Source organism: Aquarana catesbeiana, linkage group LG06 (genome assembly GCF_042186555.1).
Source record: "Aquarana catesbeiana isolate 2022-GZ linkage group LG06, ASM4218655v1, whole genome shotgun sequence".
NCBI classification, from domain to species: domain Eukaryota; kingdom Metazoa; phylum Chordata; class Amphibia; order Anura; family Ranidae; genus Aquarana; species Aquarana catesbeiana.
Window position 1 is genome coordinate 70198832 of NC_133329.1, and position 22007 is coordinate 70220838.

The 22007-nt window shown below is 44.3% G+C and overlaps 1 gene segment (V, D, J or C); it reads left to right on the forward strand.

Moving 5' to 3' along the window:
* LOC141147980 (Ig heavy chain C region-like) overlaps positions 1–19213 on the forward strand; it is a 40908-nt gene extending 21695 nt beyond the window's left edge. The window contains 4 exon segments of the C gene segment in view: positions 986–1282; positions 3572–3868; positions 18759–19058; positions 19182–19213. Of these exon segments, the coding sequence occupies positions 986–1282; positions 3572–3868; positions 18759–19058; positions 19182–19213 (926 nt within the window).
* The last annotated feature ends 2794 nt before the right edge of the window (positions 19214–22007 follow it).

Below are 22007 nucleotides of genomic sequence, written 5' to 3' on the forward strand. Positions count from 1 at the left end.
AGGCGTTGACGGTAAAACGCTGTTAATTTTAGCGGCGCTTTACCGTCATTTTAGCGGCGCTATTCGGCTGCTAGCAGGGCACTTATAACCCAGCTAACGGCCGAAGAAGGGGTTAAATGCGCCCCTGAAGCGCTGCTGCCGAAACGCTTTGTAGGCGCTTCGGCAGTGGTGCGCATTCATTTCAATGGGCGTGGAGTGGTGGAGGAGGGGTATACACCGTTCTAAAGATGCCGCTTGCAGGACTTTTTTTTAACATCCTGCCAGCGCATCGCCTTAGTGTGAAAGCACTCGGGCTTTCACACAGACTGCAGGGGAGCCATTTTACAGGCACTATTTTTAGCCCAAAAGCGCCTGAAAAACGCCCCAGTGTGAAAGGGGTCTAACTGTTAGATTTTATGAGATGAAGGGAAAAAAAAAAAAAAAAAAATCAGCCTAATATATTGGCCCAAAAAAATCGGCATCATATATCGGCCATCGGCCACCGCGATTTCTAAATATCGGCTTTGGCATCGGCCAGAGAAAAACCCATATCGGTCGACCTCTACTCGTTAGACCGCTGTGCAAATACAGAAAGCATTGCAACGACCGCCATTTTATCCTCTAGGGTGTTAAAAAATATATATATACAATGTTTGGGGGTTCTAAGTAATTTTCTAGCAAAAAAAAACTATTTTTAACTTGTAAACACCAAATCTTCGGGGCTGAAGTGCTTAACTGAAGCAGAAAAAAATCAGGTCATCTCTGCCAGACATGGCTGTGCTGTGTAAATCTCAGGACTGAAAGGACAGAAAAACAAATCTTGTGCCAGGTAAAACAGATCTAATATATGCATTTCATTTGTGTATTTAAGTGCACAAACGTGTGCATCTGTGCTTACAGTAATTTGTATTCATGTTATCTTCATATTCTGTAGCACCAAACTATAGAAATGTAGTAATACTTTTTTTTTTATGCTTTACTATTTACTGACTTTTATTGTTTACAGCTATTCCAGCTATTGCAATTACAAATAAAGTTATAACAAAAGATGAGAGCACCCTACGTAGTGTCATCTCTGGGTTCTATCCAGTGGACATTAATATTAAATGGCTCCGGAATGGAGAGATACTGTACAAAGTTATCATGGAGAAACCTCAGATAGACCCGGATGGGACGTACAGTGTGAGGAGCTCAGTAACAATAACACCCACTAAGGAGGACAGAAAACGGATCTTCTCCTGTAGAGTCGAACACGAGTCTCTTACTACACCTCTCCAGGAGAATTTCCAGCTGGTGTACAGAGGTAAAGACACTGGTTATCCTAAGGAATATGAATCATCCCTCAAAGAACCCCAATATGGACTCAACACATTTAGCCACCAACTTCAATTATATATCTAAAAACGGCTTTAAACAGTTGCAATGATTGCCATATCAAGGTTTACTTACCGTAACATACTGTATGTGGCATACTTATCATTTATGACTTATATGTATCCTGTACACTGAAAATAAGTTATTTACATTACATAATAATGTAAATAAGTTGTCAAATGTTGCTGAGTTCATAATCAGGGTTCTTTGGGTAATGATCTACATGTTTTAGTTGTTTGTACCATTGGACTGCACCACTATTTGTGTTATTGGTACATTGTAGAATTGTATCTTTATGCATTATGTGTCTATTTGTTTTCCTCTGCTACTAGTCATAAACACCCTCAATATTAGATTTGACTGGTTATTTTGAGGTGTTATTTATTATTTTTACACAAGATTTATACAGCGCCAACAGTTGAAAGAGTGTGATACAATATAAAGGGAGATACTACTGTTACATTTCATACAAGAAGGTTACGAGGGCTCGTCATATGAATGACAAGTGATAAAAAAGGTAACTGTTTGGGGAATTGTATGGGAAAGTACAATTTCAATTCTTAGGTAGAGGTGGAATTGGCTTCCCAGAAAAGAGAAGTGTGTTTTCAGGAATCTCAGAGGCAGACAAAGTAGGAGATAGCAGTACAGGTTGGGGTAGGGAGTTCCAGAAAATAGAGACAGCTCTGGAGAAGTCCTGGACATGAGTATGGGAGGAGGCGACAAGGGGACTAAAGAACAGGAGATCTTGGGAGGATTGAATAGGTTAATTTGGGTGATATTTTGAGATGAGGTTGGTAATGTAGTTTGGAGAAGAGCTGTGGATGGCTTTGTGCATTGTTAGTATTTTGAATTTTATTCGCTGAGTGAGTGGAAGGCAGTGGAAAGATTGGCAGAGAGGGGTGGTGGACAATGAGAGGCTGGTAAGGTGGGCAAATCTAGTAGCAACATTCAGACTGAAGGGTGGATAGCCTATGTAGATGTAGGCCAATGAGGATGGAGTTGCAATAACTGAGATGGCAAGTGTGTGAATTAAAACCTGGGTGGCGCTATTGGTTAGGAAGTGCAAATGTGAAAAAAGGTAAAAACAGTAAGATAAAGGCAGAAGCGACATCAAAACGTCACTTCCACCCATAGCTCTTAAAGAGACTTTTTTTTTAAAATGAGATTTAATTTTTCTTTTCTTTTTATTGCATTTTTGTGTAAATATGAGATCTGAGGTGTTTTTGACACCAGATCTCATATTTAGGAGGTCCCGTCATGCTTTTTTTCTATTATAGGGGATGTTTACATTCCTTGTAATAGGAATAAAAGTGACACTTTTTTTTTTTTTAAAGGCGCAGTGTAAAAAAAAAAAGAAAGGGTAAAATAAATAAGAAAATAAAAAAATTTAATCGCGCCCCGTTCCGCCGAGCTCTCGTGCAGAAGCGACCGCATACGTGAGCAGCGCCCGAATATGAAAACGGTGTTCAAACCACACATGTGAGGTATCGCCATGATCGTTAGAGCGAGAGCAATAATTCTAGCCCTCTAGATTTCCTCTGTAACTCAAAACATGTAACCTGTAGAATTTTTGAAAAGTCGCCTATGGAGATTTTTAAGGGTAAAAGTTTGTCGCCATTCCACGAGCGGGCGCATTTTTGAAGCCTGACATGTTGGGTATCAATTTACTCTGCATAACATTATCGTTCACAATATAAAACAAAATTGGGCTAACTTTACAGTTGTCTTATTTTTTAATTGAAAAAGGGTATTTTTTAAAAAAAAAGTGCGCTCGTAAGACCGCTGTGCAAATACAGAAAGTATTGCAACAACCGCCATTTTATTCTCTAGGGTGTTAGAAAAAATATATATATAATGTTTGGGGGTTCTAAGTCATTTTCTAGCAAAAAAAAACAATTTTTAACTTGTAAACACCAAATATCAGAAAGAGGCTCAGGGCTGAAGTGGTTAACTGAAGCAGAGAAAAATCAGGTCTCCTCTGCCAGACATGGCTGTGTAAATCTCAGGACTGAAAGGACAGAAAAACAAATCTTGTGCCAGGTAAAACAGATCTAATATATGCATTTCATTTGTGTATTTAAGTGCACAAACGTGTGCATCTGTGCTTAATTTGTATTCATGTTATCTTCATATTCTATAGCACCAAACTATAGAAATGTAGTAATACTTTTTTTTTTTTTTAAATGCTTAACTATTTACTGACTTTTATTGTTTACAGCTATTCCAGCTATTGCAATTACAAATAAAGTTATAACAAAAGATGAGAACACCCTACGTAGTGTCATCTCTGGGTTCTACCCGGATGACATTGATATTAAATGGTTCCGAGATGAAGAGATACTGGACAAAGTTATCGTGGAGAAACCTCAGAGAGACCCGGATGGGACGTACAGTGTGAGGAGCTCAGTAACAATAACACCCACTAAGGAGGACAGAGAACGGACCTTCTCCTGTAGAGTTCAACATGAGTCTCTTACTACACCTCTCCAGGAGGATTTCCAGGTGGTGTACAGAGGTAAAGACACTGGTTATCCTAAGGAATATGAATCATCCCTCAAAGAACCCCAGTATGGACTCAACACATTTTGCCACCAACTTCAATAATGTATCTAAAAACGGCTTTAAACAGTTGCAATATTTGCTATCTCAAGGTTTACTTAACATACTGTATGTGGCATACTTATCATATATGACTTATATGTATCCTGTACACTGCAATGTAAATAAGTTGTCAAATGTTGCTGAGTTCATAAACAGGGTTCTTTGGGTAATGATCTACATGTTTTAGTTATTTTTACTATGGACTGCACCACTATTTGTGTTATTGGTACATTGTAGAATTTGATCTTTATGCATTATGCGTCTATTTGTTTTCCTCTGCTACTAGTCATAAACACCCTCAATATTAGATTTGACTGGTTATTTTAAGGTGTCATTTATTATTATTACACAAGATTTATACAGCGCCAACAGTTCAAAGAGTGTGATACAATATAAAGGGAGATACTATTATTATTATTATTATTATAATACAGGATTTATATAGCCCCGACAGTTTACAACATTAGAGAAACATTAGGGCAAGCGCTTTACAACATTAGGGCAGACAGTACAATTACAATACAATTCAATACAGGAGGAATCAGAGGGCCCTGCTCATTAGAGCTTTCAATCTAGGAGGGAGGGTCAAGTTATACAAAAGGGTAATAGCTGTGGGGGATGAGCTTATGGAGAAAATAGTGCAGTTGTTAGATGGAGGCAGGATAGGCTTCTCTGAAGAGGAAAGTTTTCAGGGATCGCCTAAAAGTGGATAAATTTGGAGACAGTCAGGCAGATTGGGGTAGGGAATTCCAGAGGATGGGCGAGGCTCGGGAGAAGTCCTGGAGGCGGATATGGGAGGAGGTGATGAGGGAGCTAGAGAGCAGGAGGTCTTGGGAGGAACAGAGAGGGCGCTTAGGTTGGTATTTTGAGACTAGACTAGTGATGTAGCTGGGGGCAGAGTTGTGGATGGCTTTGTAACTTATTGTTAGTATTTTGAATTTAATTTGTTGGGCGAGTGGCAGCCAATGGAGGGATTGGCAGAGAGGGGTAGCAGACACTGAGCGGTTTGTAACGTGGATGAGTCTGGCAGCAGCATTCATGATGGGCTGAAGGGGGATAGTCTATTTAAAGGTACGCCAGTGAGGAGGCAGTTGCAGTAGTCAAGGCGAGAGATAACCAGGGAGTGAATCAGGAGCTTTGTGGTTTCATTGGTTAGAAAGGGACGTAGTTTAGAGATGTTGCGGAGGTTGAGGCGGCAAGTTTTGGAAAGTGATTGGATGTGGGGCCGAAAGGAGAGTTCAGAATCCAGGATAACACCTAGCACCCTGACATGTGGGGATGGGTGGATGGTTGTGCCATTGCTCTTAACAGACAAGTCAGGGAAAGAGGCACGTGGTGAAGGAAATATTATGAGCTCGGTTTTGGACAAGTTGAGTTTGAGGAAGTGGTGTGACATCCATACAGATATGTCTGTTAGTAAGTTAGTGATGCATGAGGAGACTGATGGAGTGAGTTGAGGGGTGGAGACTAAGATAGATTTGTGTGTCGTCAGCGTAGAAATGATATTGAAGCTGACCAAGGGAAGAGGTGTAGATTGAAAATAAAAGAGGTCCAAGAACAGAACCTTGGGAGACCCCGACGGAGAAGGGAAGAGGAGTGGAGGAAGTAGAATTGTAAGTGACACCACTGAAGGTGCATTGGGATAGGTAGGATGAGAGCCACTGAAGAGCACAGTCACGGAGACTGAGGGAGTAAAGTTTTTTGAGGAGGAGGAGGGGGTGGTCAACCGTATCAAAGGCAGCTGAAAGGTCCAGAAGTAGGAGTACAGAATAGTGTCCGTTGGTTTTTGCAGTTAGTAGGTCATTTGTGAGTTTTAAAAGAGAAGTTTCTGTGGAGTGTTAAGGGCGAAATCCAGATTGAAGGGGATCAAGAAGGTTGTTCTTAATGAGGTGGTCACTCAGTTGGTTGTAAACCAGGTGTTCAAGGAGTTAGAGGAAAAGGGGAGCAAGGAGATAGGTATTTATTGTAGATGGACGTGGCTTGGTTGGGGCAGGACAGGGGAGAGATTTTGTCATAGAGGTGGTCAGTAGCAGAATAGAGGAAAGAGGAGTTGAAGTTGCGAAAGTTTCTACGGGTGATGGTTAGGCGGTTGGAGGGAAAGGTGGTGGAAGACAGGGGGAGAGAGAAACTAATAAGGTGGTGGTCGGAGAGAGGAAAAGGATTGTTTGAGAAGTTGCATGGAGTGGATAGGTAGGAGAATACAAGGTCAAGGGTGTTGCCATCAGAGTGAGTAGAAGCCTGTACCCATTGCTTCAGGTCAAATGAAGAGGTTAGACTAAGAAGTTTAGAAGTAGCAGGAGTGTTTGTATTATCAACATTATCATGTTGAAATCACCGAGAAGGATTGTGGGAATTTCGGAAGAGAGAAAGTAGGGTAGCCAGGCAGATAACTCATCAGGGAAAGTCGATAATGGTCCAGGAGGCCGGTAGATCACAGCAATTCTTAGGGAAGTTGGAGAGAATAGATGTATACAGTGGGCTTCAAATGATGAGAGGGAAAAAGAGGGAGGAGAGTGAATAACCTGGAAGGTGCTCTGGGGGGATAGGAGGAATCCCACTCCACCTCCCTTGCATCCATTAGGCCTAGGGGAGTGAGTCCAGTGAAGGCCACCCTGGGATAGGGAAGCAGGAGAAGGGGTGTCAGATTCGTGGAGCCAGGTTTTGGTGAGAGCAAGTAGATTAAAGGAATTAGTGACAAAGAGGTCATGAACAGCGGTGAGTTTGTTGCAGACAGAGAGCGAGCGTTCCAGAGGGCACAGGAGAGGGGGAAGCTGGCGTTGGGAAGAAGAGGAATGGAGACAAAGTTGCGTAGATTGCGACTACTGCCAGAGGGTGTAGGGTGATGGGTGTGTTGGGTACAGTTAAATAAGGGAGGCCCAGGGTTTGGGGAAATATCTCCAGCGGTTAGAAGAAGCAGAAGGGAGGTAATATGAGAATACGATTTGTATGAGGGGAGATGCTTTAGTCCTGGGGGGTTTGTTAGCAAGTGGGCTTAGAGTTAGAAAGAGGTGATGAGTGCAGTAATAGGGAGAGGGGAGAAGTGAGGGTGATATGTACAGATTTTGGGGTGTAGCAGAAGGGCAAAGAAAAGAGAGTTTAAGGAGAGAGGCTGCAATTGTGAAAAGGAGGAGAGGTAAAGAGTGCATGTTTCAGAGAGGAAGGTGAGATAATTTGGAAATGAGGTCACCTGCAGTCTGCTGTGGTTTGCTTTGTGCAAATTGCTGAAGTGCAAGAGCGAAAGTGCCACTTATTTAAAGAACCCCACTTCTTTGGAAGAACCCCCTGTATGTGCAGCCCCCCTGTATGTGTTCCCCGTAAAAAGGCCTTGTTTTTATACTGTGTTGGGTGTGGATAGAATCTGGCAATTAATCAATCAGGAGGTGATATTAGGCACACAGCTAGCAGAGCAAAACTTTCAACCCACAATCAAACTGCAAGGGGACTAAAAGGCCAAAATTGTAAAGATAAGGGAACCCATAATTTAGGTAAGACTTAATAGCTAAATAAACATGGAAATAATGTGAGCATGGCTACAGATGGAGTTGAAACAGTGGTGACAAACAGATTTACCAAATAAGCATGTGAGCAGTCAATGTTCAGTTTAAGGTATATGGAAGTATAAACGCAGATTTACCTGTGAAGAGAGAAGAAAATGTTCAGATGGATGGTACAAGAGCGGAAGTGCCACTTATTTAAAGAACCCCACTTTTTTGGAAGAACCCCCTGTATGTGCAGCCCCCTGTATGTGATAACTGTACTGTATCACATACAGATACTACTGTTACATTACATACATGAGGGTTACGAGGGCTCGTCATATGAGAGCCTACAATCTAAAAAGGAATGACAAGTGATAAAGAAGGTAACTGTTTGGGGAGTTGTCTGGGAAAGTAAAATTTCAATTCTTAGGTAGAGGTGGAATTGGCTTCCCAGAGAAGAGAAGTGTGTTTTCAGGAATCTCATAGAGGCAGACAAAGTAGGAGATAGCAGTACAGGTTGGGGTAGGGAGTTCCAGAAAATAGAGACAGCTCTGGAAGTCCTATGGGAGGAGGACGACAAGGGGACTAAAGAACAGGAGATCTTGGTAGGATTGAATAGGTTAATTTGGGTGATATTTTGAGATGAGGTTGGTAATGTAGTTTGGAGAAGAGTTGTGGATGGCTTTGTGCATTGTTAGTATTTTGAATTGTATTCGCTGAGTGAGTGGAAGGCAGTGGAAAGATTGGCAGAGATGGGTCAGTGACAACGAGAGGCTGGTAAGGTGGGCAAATCTAGTAGCAACATTCAGACTGAAGAAGGGATAGCCTATGTAGATGTAGGCCGATGAGGATGGAGTTGCAATAATTGAGATGACAAGTGTGTGAATTAAAACCTGGGTGGCGCTATTGGTTAGGAAGGGCAAATGTTAAAAAAGGTAAAAACAGTAAGATAATGGCAGTGATTGGATGTGGGGCTGAAAGGAGAGGTCAGAGGATTACAACTAGCACCCTAGCAGCCGAGCAGCCGAGCTGAGCAACCTAGCAACAATTCAGCCTGAACATCGCAGAGAACACCCGAATTTGCGGGGCACTCGGCGGAATGTTAGTCTTCCGCGATCCCCTAATACACTGCGTGCTGCAAAGTGCATTCAAAGCCCTGACTGGGCAAAGCTTTTGCAAAGCTTTGTCCAATCAGGGTGCAGTAAATAGCTGGTTGTTAAGGAGCGGGCCAGTAAACCATCAATCATCAGCTGTCAACAGGCTTTCCCACTGACAGCTGAATAAAAGAATAAAACATTGCCGCCATTAGAAAAAAGTGGGGAAAAAAACAGCGCAGGGACCCGAAAATCCATACCAGACCCTTATCCGAGCATGCAGCCAGTCAGGACGGGAAAGGGGGGGTGAGCGAGCGCCCCCCCGAACAATACCAGGCCACATGCCCTCAACATGGGGGGGTTTGGGAAAGAGCCTCTTCCCAACAACCCTGGGCGGTGGTTGTGGGAGTCTGCAGGCAGGGGGCTTATTGTAATCTGGAAGCCCTTTTTAACAAGGTGGACCCCAGATCCCGGTCCCCACTATGTGAATGAAAATGGGGTAGATTGTACCCCTACCCATTCACCAAAACAAAGTGTCAAAAATTAATAAAGGCAGGAGGCAGTTTTTGACAATTCCTTTATTTAAAAAAAAATAAAAATAAAATGCACTGATCCGTGACGTCAACAGGTGGCCCTGCCCCTTACCTATTTAAGAACTGTCAAACAGCAGAGTAGGCATTTGGCGGTTAGCCTTTGTCACAGGCAGAACATTTCTCATTTTTTCTTTTTTCGGGTCCAGTGGTGCAATCTATATCAGGGGACATTGTTTTTTTATTTTTTAATAAAGGAATTGTCAAAAACTTCCTCCTGTCCTTATTTATGGTTGACACTGTTTTGGTGACATTTTTGTATTGCCAGCAATGGTATTGTATTCCCAGCAATTTAAATGTCATTTTTGTCAGTTTTGCTACAGCAGGTTCTATGCCCGGTACAAATATACATGTAGCGCCCTGCTCCTGATGGGCAGGTGCTATCTATGCAAATTTAAGTTTGTTTGAAGCTGTAGTTTAGCTCAGACTAATTATGGTAAATTCGCTGGTTTCTGTACCAGTTCAGCTGGGTTGTGTCAGGTAAGTGTTGGAAATGCAACAGGCTGGATGCATTGGGTACCCCTTTTACTCAGAAACAGCCCAGTGGGAGTGGTTCACTAGCTGTGCATTCTGGGTAAGGGTTCTTAAGGTACAGGCGCCAATTTGTTGGGGTTTGTTCTTCCTGGCCTGAAGACCCTCCTGGCCCAAGGTGTGCCATGGCAGCTCTGCTGTCTCAAGGCTGGCTGGCCCGAGGCTTTGTTACTAAAGAAGTAGGCCCTGGAGTTCTGGGGGCCTGCTGATCCAGAGGGTGGTCCTGTGCTGTCTTGCCTGCGGGTAGAAGCCGATCGATTGAAGGAAACCAGGCGAGGACTTCGCTGGAGGTGACCGAGCAAAGTATGCTGGTATCCCAGGAGGAGCCTGGAAACTCAATTGAAGGATGCAACCCAGGTCACCTACCTCACAGTATCGCCGGATCGGTTGAAAGAAACTGGTTCTGTGCAGTTATGCTTTAATCTTGTAAAAGTTTGGTTACACCATCCTGTGGCAGAGGATTGTGTAACAACCGTAACGTGATTTTTCAAGTCTGTGGCAGAGACTATGTCCGAGCATTGCACCGGCTGCTAGGTCAGTGAGAGAGGCCTATCCGGTGACTGCTCCAGTTGAGGAAACCATTTGTCCTCTGGATTGAAGAAATACCCTGATCCGCAATACCAGGTACCTGAATCTCCCTTAACCCTCCATCCCTCTATCTGATTTTTTTAAATAAAAGAATTGGAGAAAAAGAAACTAAGTGGTGCAGACATCAATGAACATTTCTCTAATTGGACCCCTGTGACGGACATGGTAGAACGGTGAGCTAACGGTAAGCCCAATTTAAACCAGCAGCTCTTTTGGGGGTCAATGCTACATACAGGCAGACTAAGGGGACCCTCCAGGCATTATTTTTAAAGAATTTTCATTTCTATTGTTTCACTTTAAGCATCATTAAAATCACTGCTCCTGTAAAAACTATCTTTAAAAAAAAATAAAAAATAGCATTGATACATGTCCCCCAGGGCAGTACCTGGGCCCCCATACCCCTTTTATTGCCAATAATTTGCATATACAGTGGCAAAAATAATTATTTGATCCCCTGCAGATTTGACCACTTACAAAGAAATGAAGGGTCTATAATTTTTATCAAAAGTGTATTTTAAATGATAGCGACAGAATATTAACCAAAAATCCAGAAAAAAAACATGATACAAATGTTATAAATTGAGTTGCAGTTCAGTGAGTAAAATAAGTAAAACTTGATCCCCAAGCAACCAACAATAATTCTGGCTCCCACAGATGGGCTACAGTATGTGCTCATGTGGTACACAGATTAGTGCTGTCAATTGAAGAAGGTGCTCTTCACAACAACTCGTTATGTGTATAAAAGACACCTGTCCACAGAATCTCTTTCTTCCATTCAAACTTCACCATCATGGACAAGACCAAAGAGCTGTCAAAGGATGTCGGGGACAAGATTGTAGACCTGCACAAGGCTGGAATGGGCTACAAGACCCTCAGCAAGAAGCTTGGTGAGAAGGAGACAACTGTTGGAGCGATTATTAGCAAATGGAAGACAAAGTAACTATCAATCGTCCTCGGTCTGGAGTTCCATGCAAGATTTCGCCTCACTGGTTAAGGATGATCATGAGAAAAGTGAAGGATCAACCCAGAACTAGATGTGAGGAGCTTGAGAATGATCTCAAAGCAGTTGGATCCACAGTCACCAAACAAACCATTAGTAACACAATACACCACCATGGATTGAAATCCTGCAGCACCTGCAAGGTCCCCTCCTCAAGAAGGCACATGTACAGACCCATCTGAAGTTTGCCAATGAACATCTAAATGATTAAGAGAAGAAGGATTTGGAGAAAGTGTTGTTGTCAGATGAGACCACAATTGAGCTCTTTGGCATTAACTCGACTCACCTTGTTTGGAGGAAGAAAAATGCTGACTATGAGCCTAAGAACATCATCTCTACAGTCAAGCACGGAGGTAGAAACATTATGCTTTGAGGCTGTTTCCGTGTGAAAGGTACTTTGCCGCATTGAGGGCCCAATGGACGGGGTCATGTATTGTAAAATCTTGGATGAGAACCTTCTTCCCCATCAGCCAGAGTACTAAAGATTGGTCATGGATGGGTCTTCCAGCATGACAATGACCCAAAACATACCGCCAAGGCAACAAAGGAGTGGCTCAAGAAGAAGCACATTAAGGTCATGGAGTGGCCTAGCCAGTCTCCAGAACCTAATCCAATAAAAAAACGTATGGAGGGAGCCAAGTGACAGCCAAGAAACCTTAAAGCGTTTGTAACCCTAAAAAATGTTTTTGATCCTGTTACTTTAAAGCATGTTATACAGCACAGTGCTTGTGCTGTGCAATTTGGCCCCCTGTATCACCTGAAATACTTGGCTGATCCTGCCTGACTGCTGAGCCCTGACAAAGCGGTCAGTTTCTGTGCCTCCGTCATCCGCAGCTCTCCTGTCCTCTCTCTCCTGTCCTCTCCCCCCTCCCCTCCCTGCTTGTCAGCTAGTGAAAGTAGCCCACCCCTCCCCTCCTGCTTCTGAAATGACTGTGTAAATTACATGCAATCCCCTCTGTTAGAAAGCATGCTATGCTCCAGTGTCTGTGCTTTGTAAAAAATATGCCCATTTCTACCTTATTTCACAGCACCGCTCTGCACTCACGTGACTCCTCCTTGCTCCCATCCTCCCTGGCTGACGTCTCGAATCTCTCCTTCTCTCCTCCCCTCCTCCCGACTGATGTCAGAGGGGGATTCTCGGCCTCTCACAGTCTAGCTGTCAGATCGGGAGAGGGGGCAGCAAGGAGTCACATGAGCGTCAATCGGCACTGGGAAAAAAGGTAGAAATGGGCATATTTTTTACAAAGCACAGACACTGGAGCATAGGACGCTTTCTAACAGAGGGGATTGCGTGTAATTTATTAAACAGCCTCTTTAAGGATTTCGAGAAGATCTGTAAAGAAGAGTGGACCAAAATCCCTCCTGAGATGTGTGCAAACCTGGTAACCTACTACAAGAAACGTTTTACCTCTGTGCTTGCCAACAAGATTTTCTCCATCAAGTACAAATACATGATTTGTTGGGGATCAAATACTTATTTTACTCACTCAACTGTAACTCAATTTATAACATTTGTACATGTGTTTTTTCTGGATTTTTGGTTGATATTCTATCTCTATCATTTAAAATACACATATGATAAAAATTATAGACCCTTCATTTCTTTGTAAGTGGGCAAACTTACAAAATCTGCAGGGGATCAAATAATTGTTTTCCTCACTTTAAAATAGGGACTTTTGATTTTTTCAAATTCGGGTCCCATAGACTTCAGTGGAGTTCAGGTTTTAGGTCTGAACTTTTCCGATGTTCGAGAGTTCTGACATGAACCATACCGGGGGGGTGTTTGGCTCAACTCTATGTGAAAGGAGACTAAAGGATTGAGTTGAAGAATAGAGGGATATATTTGCGTGTTATCAGTATAGAAAGGGTATTGGAAGCCATGTGAAGTTCTCAACCAGGGTTGCTAACTGTCCTTAAATTTGAGGACAGTTTGTAAAGATCAGTGATTTTTACAACTGTTCGTAAATGTCGGTTATGTACATTTTTTGTCCATGTAAACCAGGGCCTTTTGGTGTACTGGCAGACATCTCCACCACAAAAACACTAGGAGCGTTGGGTAAGTGCTGGCTGCGGAAGGAGCAGGTGGCAGCATTTGCCTAAGCTGTTACTCTAGTGCCAGCTGCAGCCCTGTCATGGCAGAGTGGTCTGTCCTCTGCCTCTCCCCGCTTGCACATCTTCACTTTCACTAGGGGCACTGCATACATTACGGCCACAGTACACAGCCGCATCTCTCCATCTCACCAAGCACACATACTGAAAGCAGCAACGCTGCACAGTGGCGCATGGCAATACTATTGCAGGGGTCATCTGTATAGCTTCACCGACGGCTTATTGGTGAGAGAGCTCGCCCCTACATACACGTCCAGCCACGGATCAGTGGGGGTCTGAGAGATCACAACACCAACACCCTATTGGGAAGGATTGAAAGACTAATGGGTTACCTGATCCCTGCACACACTTGTCTGGGGCTAAGAGCATGGTGATGTAGAAAGAATAACACATCAGTGAAAGACAACCCTTCCGGTTGGTCAATATTCACATAGTGATACATCGTCCATCCGGCCCCCACTACCATAACATACAGACCAGACCTGGTCCTCTAAGGCTTTGAGGAAGAGGATTATCCTCGAAACTTGTCAGTTGAATAAGCCGATTATTCACATTTTATCCCTTATATGGGCATCATTTTACATACAATATTATTTGTTTTTCTGCTAAATTTTCTTGTAACCTAGCCGCCTATGAATACGTGATTTTTTTTTCTGTACATATTAATAAACACTTTAAAAGGACTCATGCATCAGGCCAAATGCCTTTCATATCTTCTTTGCATATAACCTAGATGACCCTAGCCATCTTTCTGCAGGATGTGTTCCAGATGGTAATTGACTTTACATTCATAAATTAGATTTTTTACTCACCACAAAATCCTTTTCTTGCAGTACATTTAGAGACACAGGATTCAGAAACAATTGGGTTATGCGGGCGCCTACAGGAGTATCTGGACACTGGCAAACAAAAAATTGTAACCAGCCAGATATAACCCACCAACTCCCAGCATGCATCTGTTTTGAGAGCAAGATTATAAATACAGGGGATAGGGTCTATGTTCTTCAATAAATTCCAAGAAATCTATTTTACAGTGAATACTAAAATCCAATTTTCTTTCCCAAACGTTGAGGGACACAAGATTCAGAGACAATTGGGACATCTAAAAGCACTCTAATTTGAGGGGCTGGCAGCACATCAAACAAAGGGCTAGCTTAGAGAATGCAGAAATAAAAGACTAGTTGGCAGCCCTGAAAATTTGGGAAACAGTTGCCTGATGTCATTCACAGATCTAGTAGAATATTCCTTGGCAGGAAAGGGTGGCACCCAATCCTTATGACCGGAGGAATGATCTTTATATACAGGACAGGAAAGGTAGAAGGAGAGGGAGAGAACATTTTTAGGAATAGATATAGTTAGGCTTTTCTTCCACTTTAAGGTGTAGAAAGGTGCAGTCTTTACTCCCCACTGCAGGTGGCACTTGACCGAAGCAGCAATGCAAGAGGGGAAGGAAATTGTGAGGAACTTGGTTCCTCTCTGACGTCCTGTGGTCACAAGGAGACAGCTGTCTCACTGGACGCTGGCACCACACGTGGCTTCAGTGGCCATCTTGGGTCAGACAGAGTCTATTTAGGACTCCAGCTCCTGGGTTTGGCATGCTTTTTGTGAGTGGTTAGTGTAGGGACAGATTCCCCGCCTAGCAGGGACAGTGCATAGATATAGGGAAAGATTCCAGAGAAGTAGGGACAGTGCAGGGACTATGTCTACCTTGCTTCATGAAGGCATGGACTGGCCAGGCTGAATTCTGCTCCTTGTTGCAGATGCTGTCGGCATCTCCAGTTCAACAGATCGCTGTTATGTAAGTGGCTCCTGATGATATGCCTATCTACCGGGCCTAACTGAGTTGTGTTGAACCTTTCTACAATATATCTGTAGCAATGACCTCCTAAGGAGCTGCTGATTTAAATTGGGTTGTTGCCGTCACCCCTTACCTGTAGTTTCACCACATCAAGAGCTTAGAGTGTATATTGGGCCTTGCGCCCAACAATGTATGCATCAGTCACTTAGTTCTTTTCCCAATGCTTTATTACAAGACAACTTGAAAGAAGTAGCAGTAAAGAGGTTGAAGGGGAGTTGCAGATACCTTTTTGTAGTAGATCACTTACAGACTCTTCAGAATGGAGGACAAAACACAGTTTTCTCTCTGTAAATCTTGTATGGCTGGGTAGATCTCTGCCACAGATCTAGAAAGCTGCAAGATGTCTGGACAAGCCTCTCTCACAGGCATAGCAGCCAGCATACGCCTGGATAAGTCTCTCACAAACTTAGCAGCCAGACAGTTAGTTACCTTGATTGAATTGTAGAGCAGCTTCTTCACAGTACCAGAATCTTTAAGCTGACCTGGCAGTATTCTGAGGATAGGTTAGAAATAGGTGCGTCCTCCAAGTAAGTCACCAGGCCCTTCTGAGAGGTCAGCCTTCATCCTGGCTCTCTCCAGCAAGGGTCCTCCCCTGGATCTCCTCAGCTTGGCTCGGCTTCTTCCTAGCAGGCAAGACAGCCTAAGGACCACCTCTGCGGTAGTAGGCCCCAGACAGGCTTCTGGGCCTACTTGCACAGCTGCAGTGACCCAGCCAGAGGCGGCTCTCTAATTAGGCAAATTAGGCAGTGGCCTAAGGCCCCGCACTCACAGGGGCCTCGCAATCGCCTAATTTGCCTAATTGCAGAGCCACCTCTGCTGACAATGCCGCTGCGGTGGTGCTGTGCTCCGGACACTCCGCCAGCACAGCTGCCTGTGAGCTCCGTGGAGAGAGAAGACGTAGCTGTGGCTGTGTCTTGGGGAGAAGGCGGGGCCAGCACTGTGTTGTCCGGGGGAGGAGAAGGGGAGGCGACTCATTACAGCAGCCGGACAATACAAATATTCCTACTGCTCCGGAGATGCAGATCGCCCTTCTTCACCCCCCACTGAAGTGCTCCACTGAGTGATCCCAACACGCCCGGAGGTGTCATCCGGCGCCTGACTGGTAAGCAGAGGGGAAGAGGAGGGTCCTGCCGGGGAGGAAGCCTCACCAGGGCTGTATTGGAGCTGATAGAAAGGGGAGGAAGGAGAGAAGAGGTGTCCAGGCCGCCCCTCTCTGGGGCTGTCAATCAGTGTGGGGGGCGGGATTCGGTGCTCCAGCTGCAGGGAGAGGCACATCGCACATCTACCATGCCAGAACCCCTTCTGCAGCCACCACCACTATCATCAGAGAGAGCCAGTCCCTCACCCCTGCTCCTCTAGCATCCCTCAGCCACAGCCACTTGCCTTTATTTCCACCCCCTGTCCCATCCCCTCCACTCCCTTACTCCTGATAATCAGTGCCACAGTCAAGGCAGCTTAGTCCTGTGCCAGTGTGCCAACCTATGATTGACAGCCCCTGACCCCTCCCTGACATTACCCCCACCTATGTAGGTCTCCACTGTGGGGTCGGGACATCCCAGCCCAGTGCTGATCCTCAGCCATGGTGGGCCGGGTGCTCTTCATCCTGCACTGGCACTGCCTGCTGATTGGCTTCTCCACTGCTACCTCCTTTACTGACACCAGCACCGAGATAGAGAGCACTGACATAGAGAACACTGACACCAGCACTGACATAGAGAACACTGACACCAGCACCGAGATAGAGAGCACTGACACCAGCACCGAGACAGAGAGCACTGACACCAGCACCGAGACAGAGAGCACTGACACCAGCACCGAGACAGAGAGCACTGACACCAGCACCGAGACAGAGAGCACTGACACCAGCACCGAGACAGAGAGCACTGACACCAGCACCGAGACAGAGAGCACTGACACCAGCACCGAGACAGAGAGCACTGACACCAGCACCTAGACAGAGAGCACTGACACCAGCACCGAGACAGAGAGCACTGACACCAGCACCGAGACAGAGAGCACTGACACCAGCACCGAGACAGCAGAGAGCACTGGCACCAGCACCGAGACAGAGAGCACTGACACCAGCACCGAGACAGAGAGCACTGACACCAGCACCGAGACAGAGAGCATTGACACCAGCACCGAGACAGAAAGCACCGACACCAGCACCGACATAGAGACACTGACACCAGCACCGACATAGAGAACACTGACACTAGCACCGACATAGAGAACCCTGACACCAGCACCGACATAGAGAACACTGACACCAGCACTGACATAGAGAACACTGACACCAGCACAATGACACCAGCACCGAGATAGAGAGCACTGACACCAGCACTGACATAGAGAACACTGACACCAGCACACTGACACCAGCACCGAGATAGAGAGCACTGACACCAGCACTGACATAGAGAACACTGACACCAGCACACTGACACCAGCACCGAGATAGAGAGCACTGACACCAGCACTGACATAGAGAACACTGACACCAGCACACTGACACCAGCACCGAGATAGAGAACACTGACATAGAGAACACTGACACCAGCACCGAGATAGAGAGCACTGACACCAGCACTTTAAAGTTCTTAATTAATGCAATTTATAGAGATGAAGTAAGGAATATCCAAAATGCAGTCACATGAAAGGAAGATACAGGGTCAAAAATAAGTTAACGAAGGCATCTTCCTTTCATGTGACTGCATTTTGGATATTTTATACTTCAATAAAGATGTTTTTTCTTCAGTGTGCGGCTATCCAGGAATTTCCTTACTTCATCTCAGTCTACGCAAAGCCAGCACCTGGAACGAGTTCACACTAGGGCGGTACAACCACAGGTCTGGAAGCGCTGTGAGTGGCATCTCCTTCCCTCTGCCTATCTACCTGGATTAATGCAATTTATAGTTAATTTTTTTTATCGCTTGAATTATTTTTCCCATTATGGGCGTGTTTGGGCCTCATGTCTAGGTTTTGCCTAAGGCCTCACAAAGCCTAGAGCCGCCTCTGGACCCAGCCCTCCAGTCTGGAGGACCACAAGGTAAGAACTCATCCCTAGCACATGGCATATGTCCCATAAATACTCACCCCCAGAACGCACAGCAGCAAGAACCTCCCACTGGGCTGTTTTTGAAAGAAGAATATTCATTAAAGTTTCACTAAGTTGTTATTTGCACACTGTTCCATGGTACCAGTGACACCTACTGGCAACAGTGAGAACTGCACAACCAAGTCAATTCCAGAACAGATCCAGTAAACTATATACATTCAATCTGAGCTGGTTACAGCGCATCCAAAAACTAAAATTACTTGCGAGCGCCTGGTCAAAAGGAGCAGGGCGCTACATATCGCTATTGCCTAACTTGGACTCTGTGTGTTCACTGTCCACCACATTACACTGCACCTAACTCACAAAGGTAGTCCATGAACTACAGAAATCAGAAAGTCTCAACTTTCAAAAACATTTTTTAAAAGCTGAAAAACTCGACTTTGTAGCAAACTCTTATACTCTAAGCTTGTTTTGATCTAACATGGCTTTTGTTACAGCCCCTCCAAGGATCAGCATAACAGGTAAAAACATTATTATATCGAAAGAGAATGTCCTGATCTGCGCCATTTCTGGATTCTACCCGGTGGAAATTGACATTAAATGGCTTAGAGATGGAATAATACTGAACAATATTACATTGGAGAAACCTCAAAGAGACCCAGGTGGGGCGTACAGTGTGAGGAGCTCAGTAACAATAATACCCACCGAGGAGGACAGAGAACGGATCTTCTCCTGTAGAATCCAACACGAGGCTCTTACTACACCTCTCCAGGAAGACTTCCAGCTGGTGTATGGAGGTAATATTATTTTTTCTCAAATCTGACATAGACAGAGCTGTGTAGTCTGTATGTGGTTTAAACACAAGGACAAAAACAGACCATTATAATATGAATCTCATATCATTGTTTCTCTCCATGGAGATTCCCATCTACAGCTAGATACAAGCAGATAGAACATTCCACAAGATGAGAGTTCTTCTACAACTGTTGTATATTAGGTTGACTTGAAATGTGTTTTGCTTTTCATACATAAAGTCTGTTCAGTTTTCTCTTGAAGCTCAATTGAAAACACAAGAATAATTATGCAGGTGAATAGACATACTAAAGCCTCATACACACGATCAGACTTTCCGACGGGAAATGTTCGATGACAGACTGTTGTCGGTAAATCCGGCCATATGTATGCTCCATCGGCCTATTGTTGTGAGACTTTCCGCGGACAAATGTTGGCTAGCGGAAAAATGTGTGTTGTTGGATTTTCCGCGCGTGTGTACACAAGTCCATCGCACAAAAGTCCAAAGTACAAACACGCATGCTCAGAAGCAAGGACGAGCCAGAAGTCGTTGGTCTTGTAAACTAGCGTTCGTAGTGGAGAATTAACATTCGTGACGCGGCAAATTATGAAATCTCAAAATGCAGCGCACAATTCTCTTCTTCTTTAACCTCCCTGCTGGTTTTCCCGAGTGTGGCTCGGGGTTAAATTTCAGTACCATTAGCGGTAACCCCCGAGCCACTCTCAGGATTGCATTGCAGGATCCTGATGCGGTATACTTACCTTGTCTCCAGGTTCCTGCGATGTCCCCCCCGCTGTGTCTGTGGGCTCTGTCCTCTGCCCGATGCCTCTGTGTTCCAGGCTCCGTTCCCTGCGAGCGTCGCGATGCACGGGGGCGGAGCCAGGTGGCAAACTGAAAAAAATTGAAAATTCATAACACATACAGTACACTATAATCTTACAGATTACATTACTGTATGAAATTATTTAGCATCCCTTTTGTCCCTAGTGGTTTGTCCAGTGCCCTGCATGCAGTTTTATATTATATATACTGTTCTTTCTGCCTGGAAACTGGAAATTGTCCATAGCAACCAAAAAGTGTCCCTTTATGTGAAAAGTGGTTTTAGACCAGGTAGAAAACAGCGATAGTAAATTAGAACACTTGCAGAATTGAGCGATAGTGAATCATGGGGAAATTAATTTTATTATTATTATTTTTTTTTTTATTATTTATAGTTATTTATTATATTATAATTTATGATTTTGCGTTTCAAATTTTATCATACCCGGGATGTCTATAGACTCTTGTTTGGACAGATTTAAGTGTGTTATTGCTAAGAATTACAGGCCTACAATATAAAACACCAAATTTCTATGCAAAACAATTGTACCGCTTTGAGACGCAAAAATCTGACCGCTAGGGAGGTTAATAATGAAGCTGCTTTGCTGGTGATACTGATGGAGTTCTGCCAAACATATTTAAAAAGGCTTTTTTTTCTAGTGATATCAAGAATAATATTATTATGTTTTTTTATTTTTTTGGTCAAGTTACCACAACACCATTATCCCGTAGTTTTTTATATCAAAGATACAACTATGTTGGTGTCCCTTGTTATTTTACATTGTATTTTTTAAATGTAACTGCCTACTCCCAAACTGTCATTTGAAGTAAGCCCCCTTTCACACGAGGCAGGCTCCGTTTCTACGGAGCCCGCCTCGGTCCGCCGGCTCAGCGGGAGATCAGTCCGTTGATCTCCGCTGAGCCGGTGGATGACAGGTCCCTCTCTGCTCACTAAGCGGGGAGGAGCTTGTCAGGCGCCGCTGCCGCCTATGGAGGGATCGGATGAAAACAGACAGCATGTTCGTTTTCATCAGATTTCACCCGATCCGATCCGCCAGCGACGGACCTGGACGTAGGGCCATTCGTCTGCTTTTAGCAGATCGGACGGGGTCGGATGTCTCCGCTGATATCCGTCGCTCCATAGGCTAACATGGATCGCCCGTTCAGGTCCGCCGTCAAAACTGACAGGCGGACCTGAACGGTCCGATCGTGTGAAAGGGGCCTAAAACACATAGCCAAGTACTATTCTCCACAATTTTTTATTGTGCATGAAAAAAAGAAAACAAATAAAATTAGACATGCTATCTGCCAATAGAACTTAACCAAAAAGTGCATTCTATGCATCCAAAAATAGAAAATATACCAAATCAAATCATTATTATTCAACCCAAAAAATTATGTCAAAGCAATAACTCCAAGGCCAATAATAAATAACACGTTATCTCCTCCGATTCCGTAACATGTTACATAGTAGGTGAGGTTGAAAAAAGACACAAGTCCAACCTATGTGTGTGATTTATATGTCAGTATTACATTGTATATCCCTGTATGTTGCGGTTGTTCAGGTGCTTATCTAATAGTTTCTTGAAGCTATCAATGCTCCCTGCTGAGACCACCGCCTGTGGAAGGGAATTCCACATCCTTGCCGCTCTTACAGTAAAGAACCCTCTACGTAGTTTGAGGTTAAACCTCTTTTCTTCCAATTTTAATGAGTGGCCACGAGTCTTGTTAAACTCTCTTATGCGGGGGGGTCACCAGTACGGTATTTGTATATTGAAATCATCTCCCCTCTCAAGCGTCTCTTCTCCAGAGAGAATAAGTTCAGTGATCACAACCTTTCCTCATAACTAAGATCCTCCAGACCCTTTATTTGCTTTGTTGCCCTTCTTTGTACTCGCTCCAGTTCCAGTACAGCCTTCCCGAGGACTGGTGCCCAGAACTGGACAGCATACTCCAGGTGCGGCCGGAGCAGAGTCTTGTAGAGCGGGAGAATTATCATTTTATCTCTGGAGTTGATCCCCTTTTTAATTCATGCCAATATTCTGTTTGCTTTGTTAGCAGCAGCTTGGCATTGCCTGCCATTGCTGAGCCTATCATCTACTAGGACCCCCAGGTCCTTTTCCATCCTAGATTC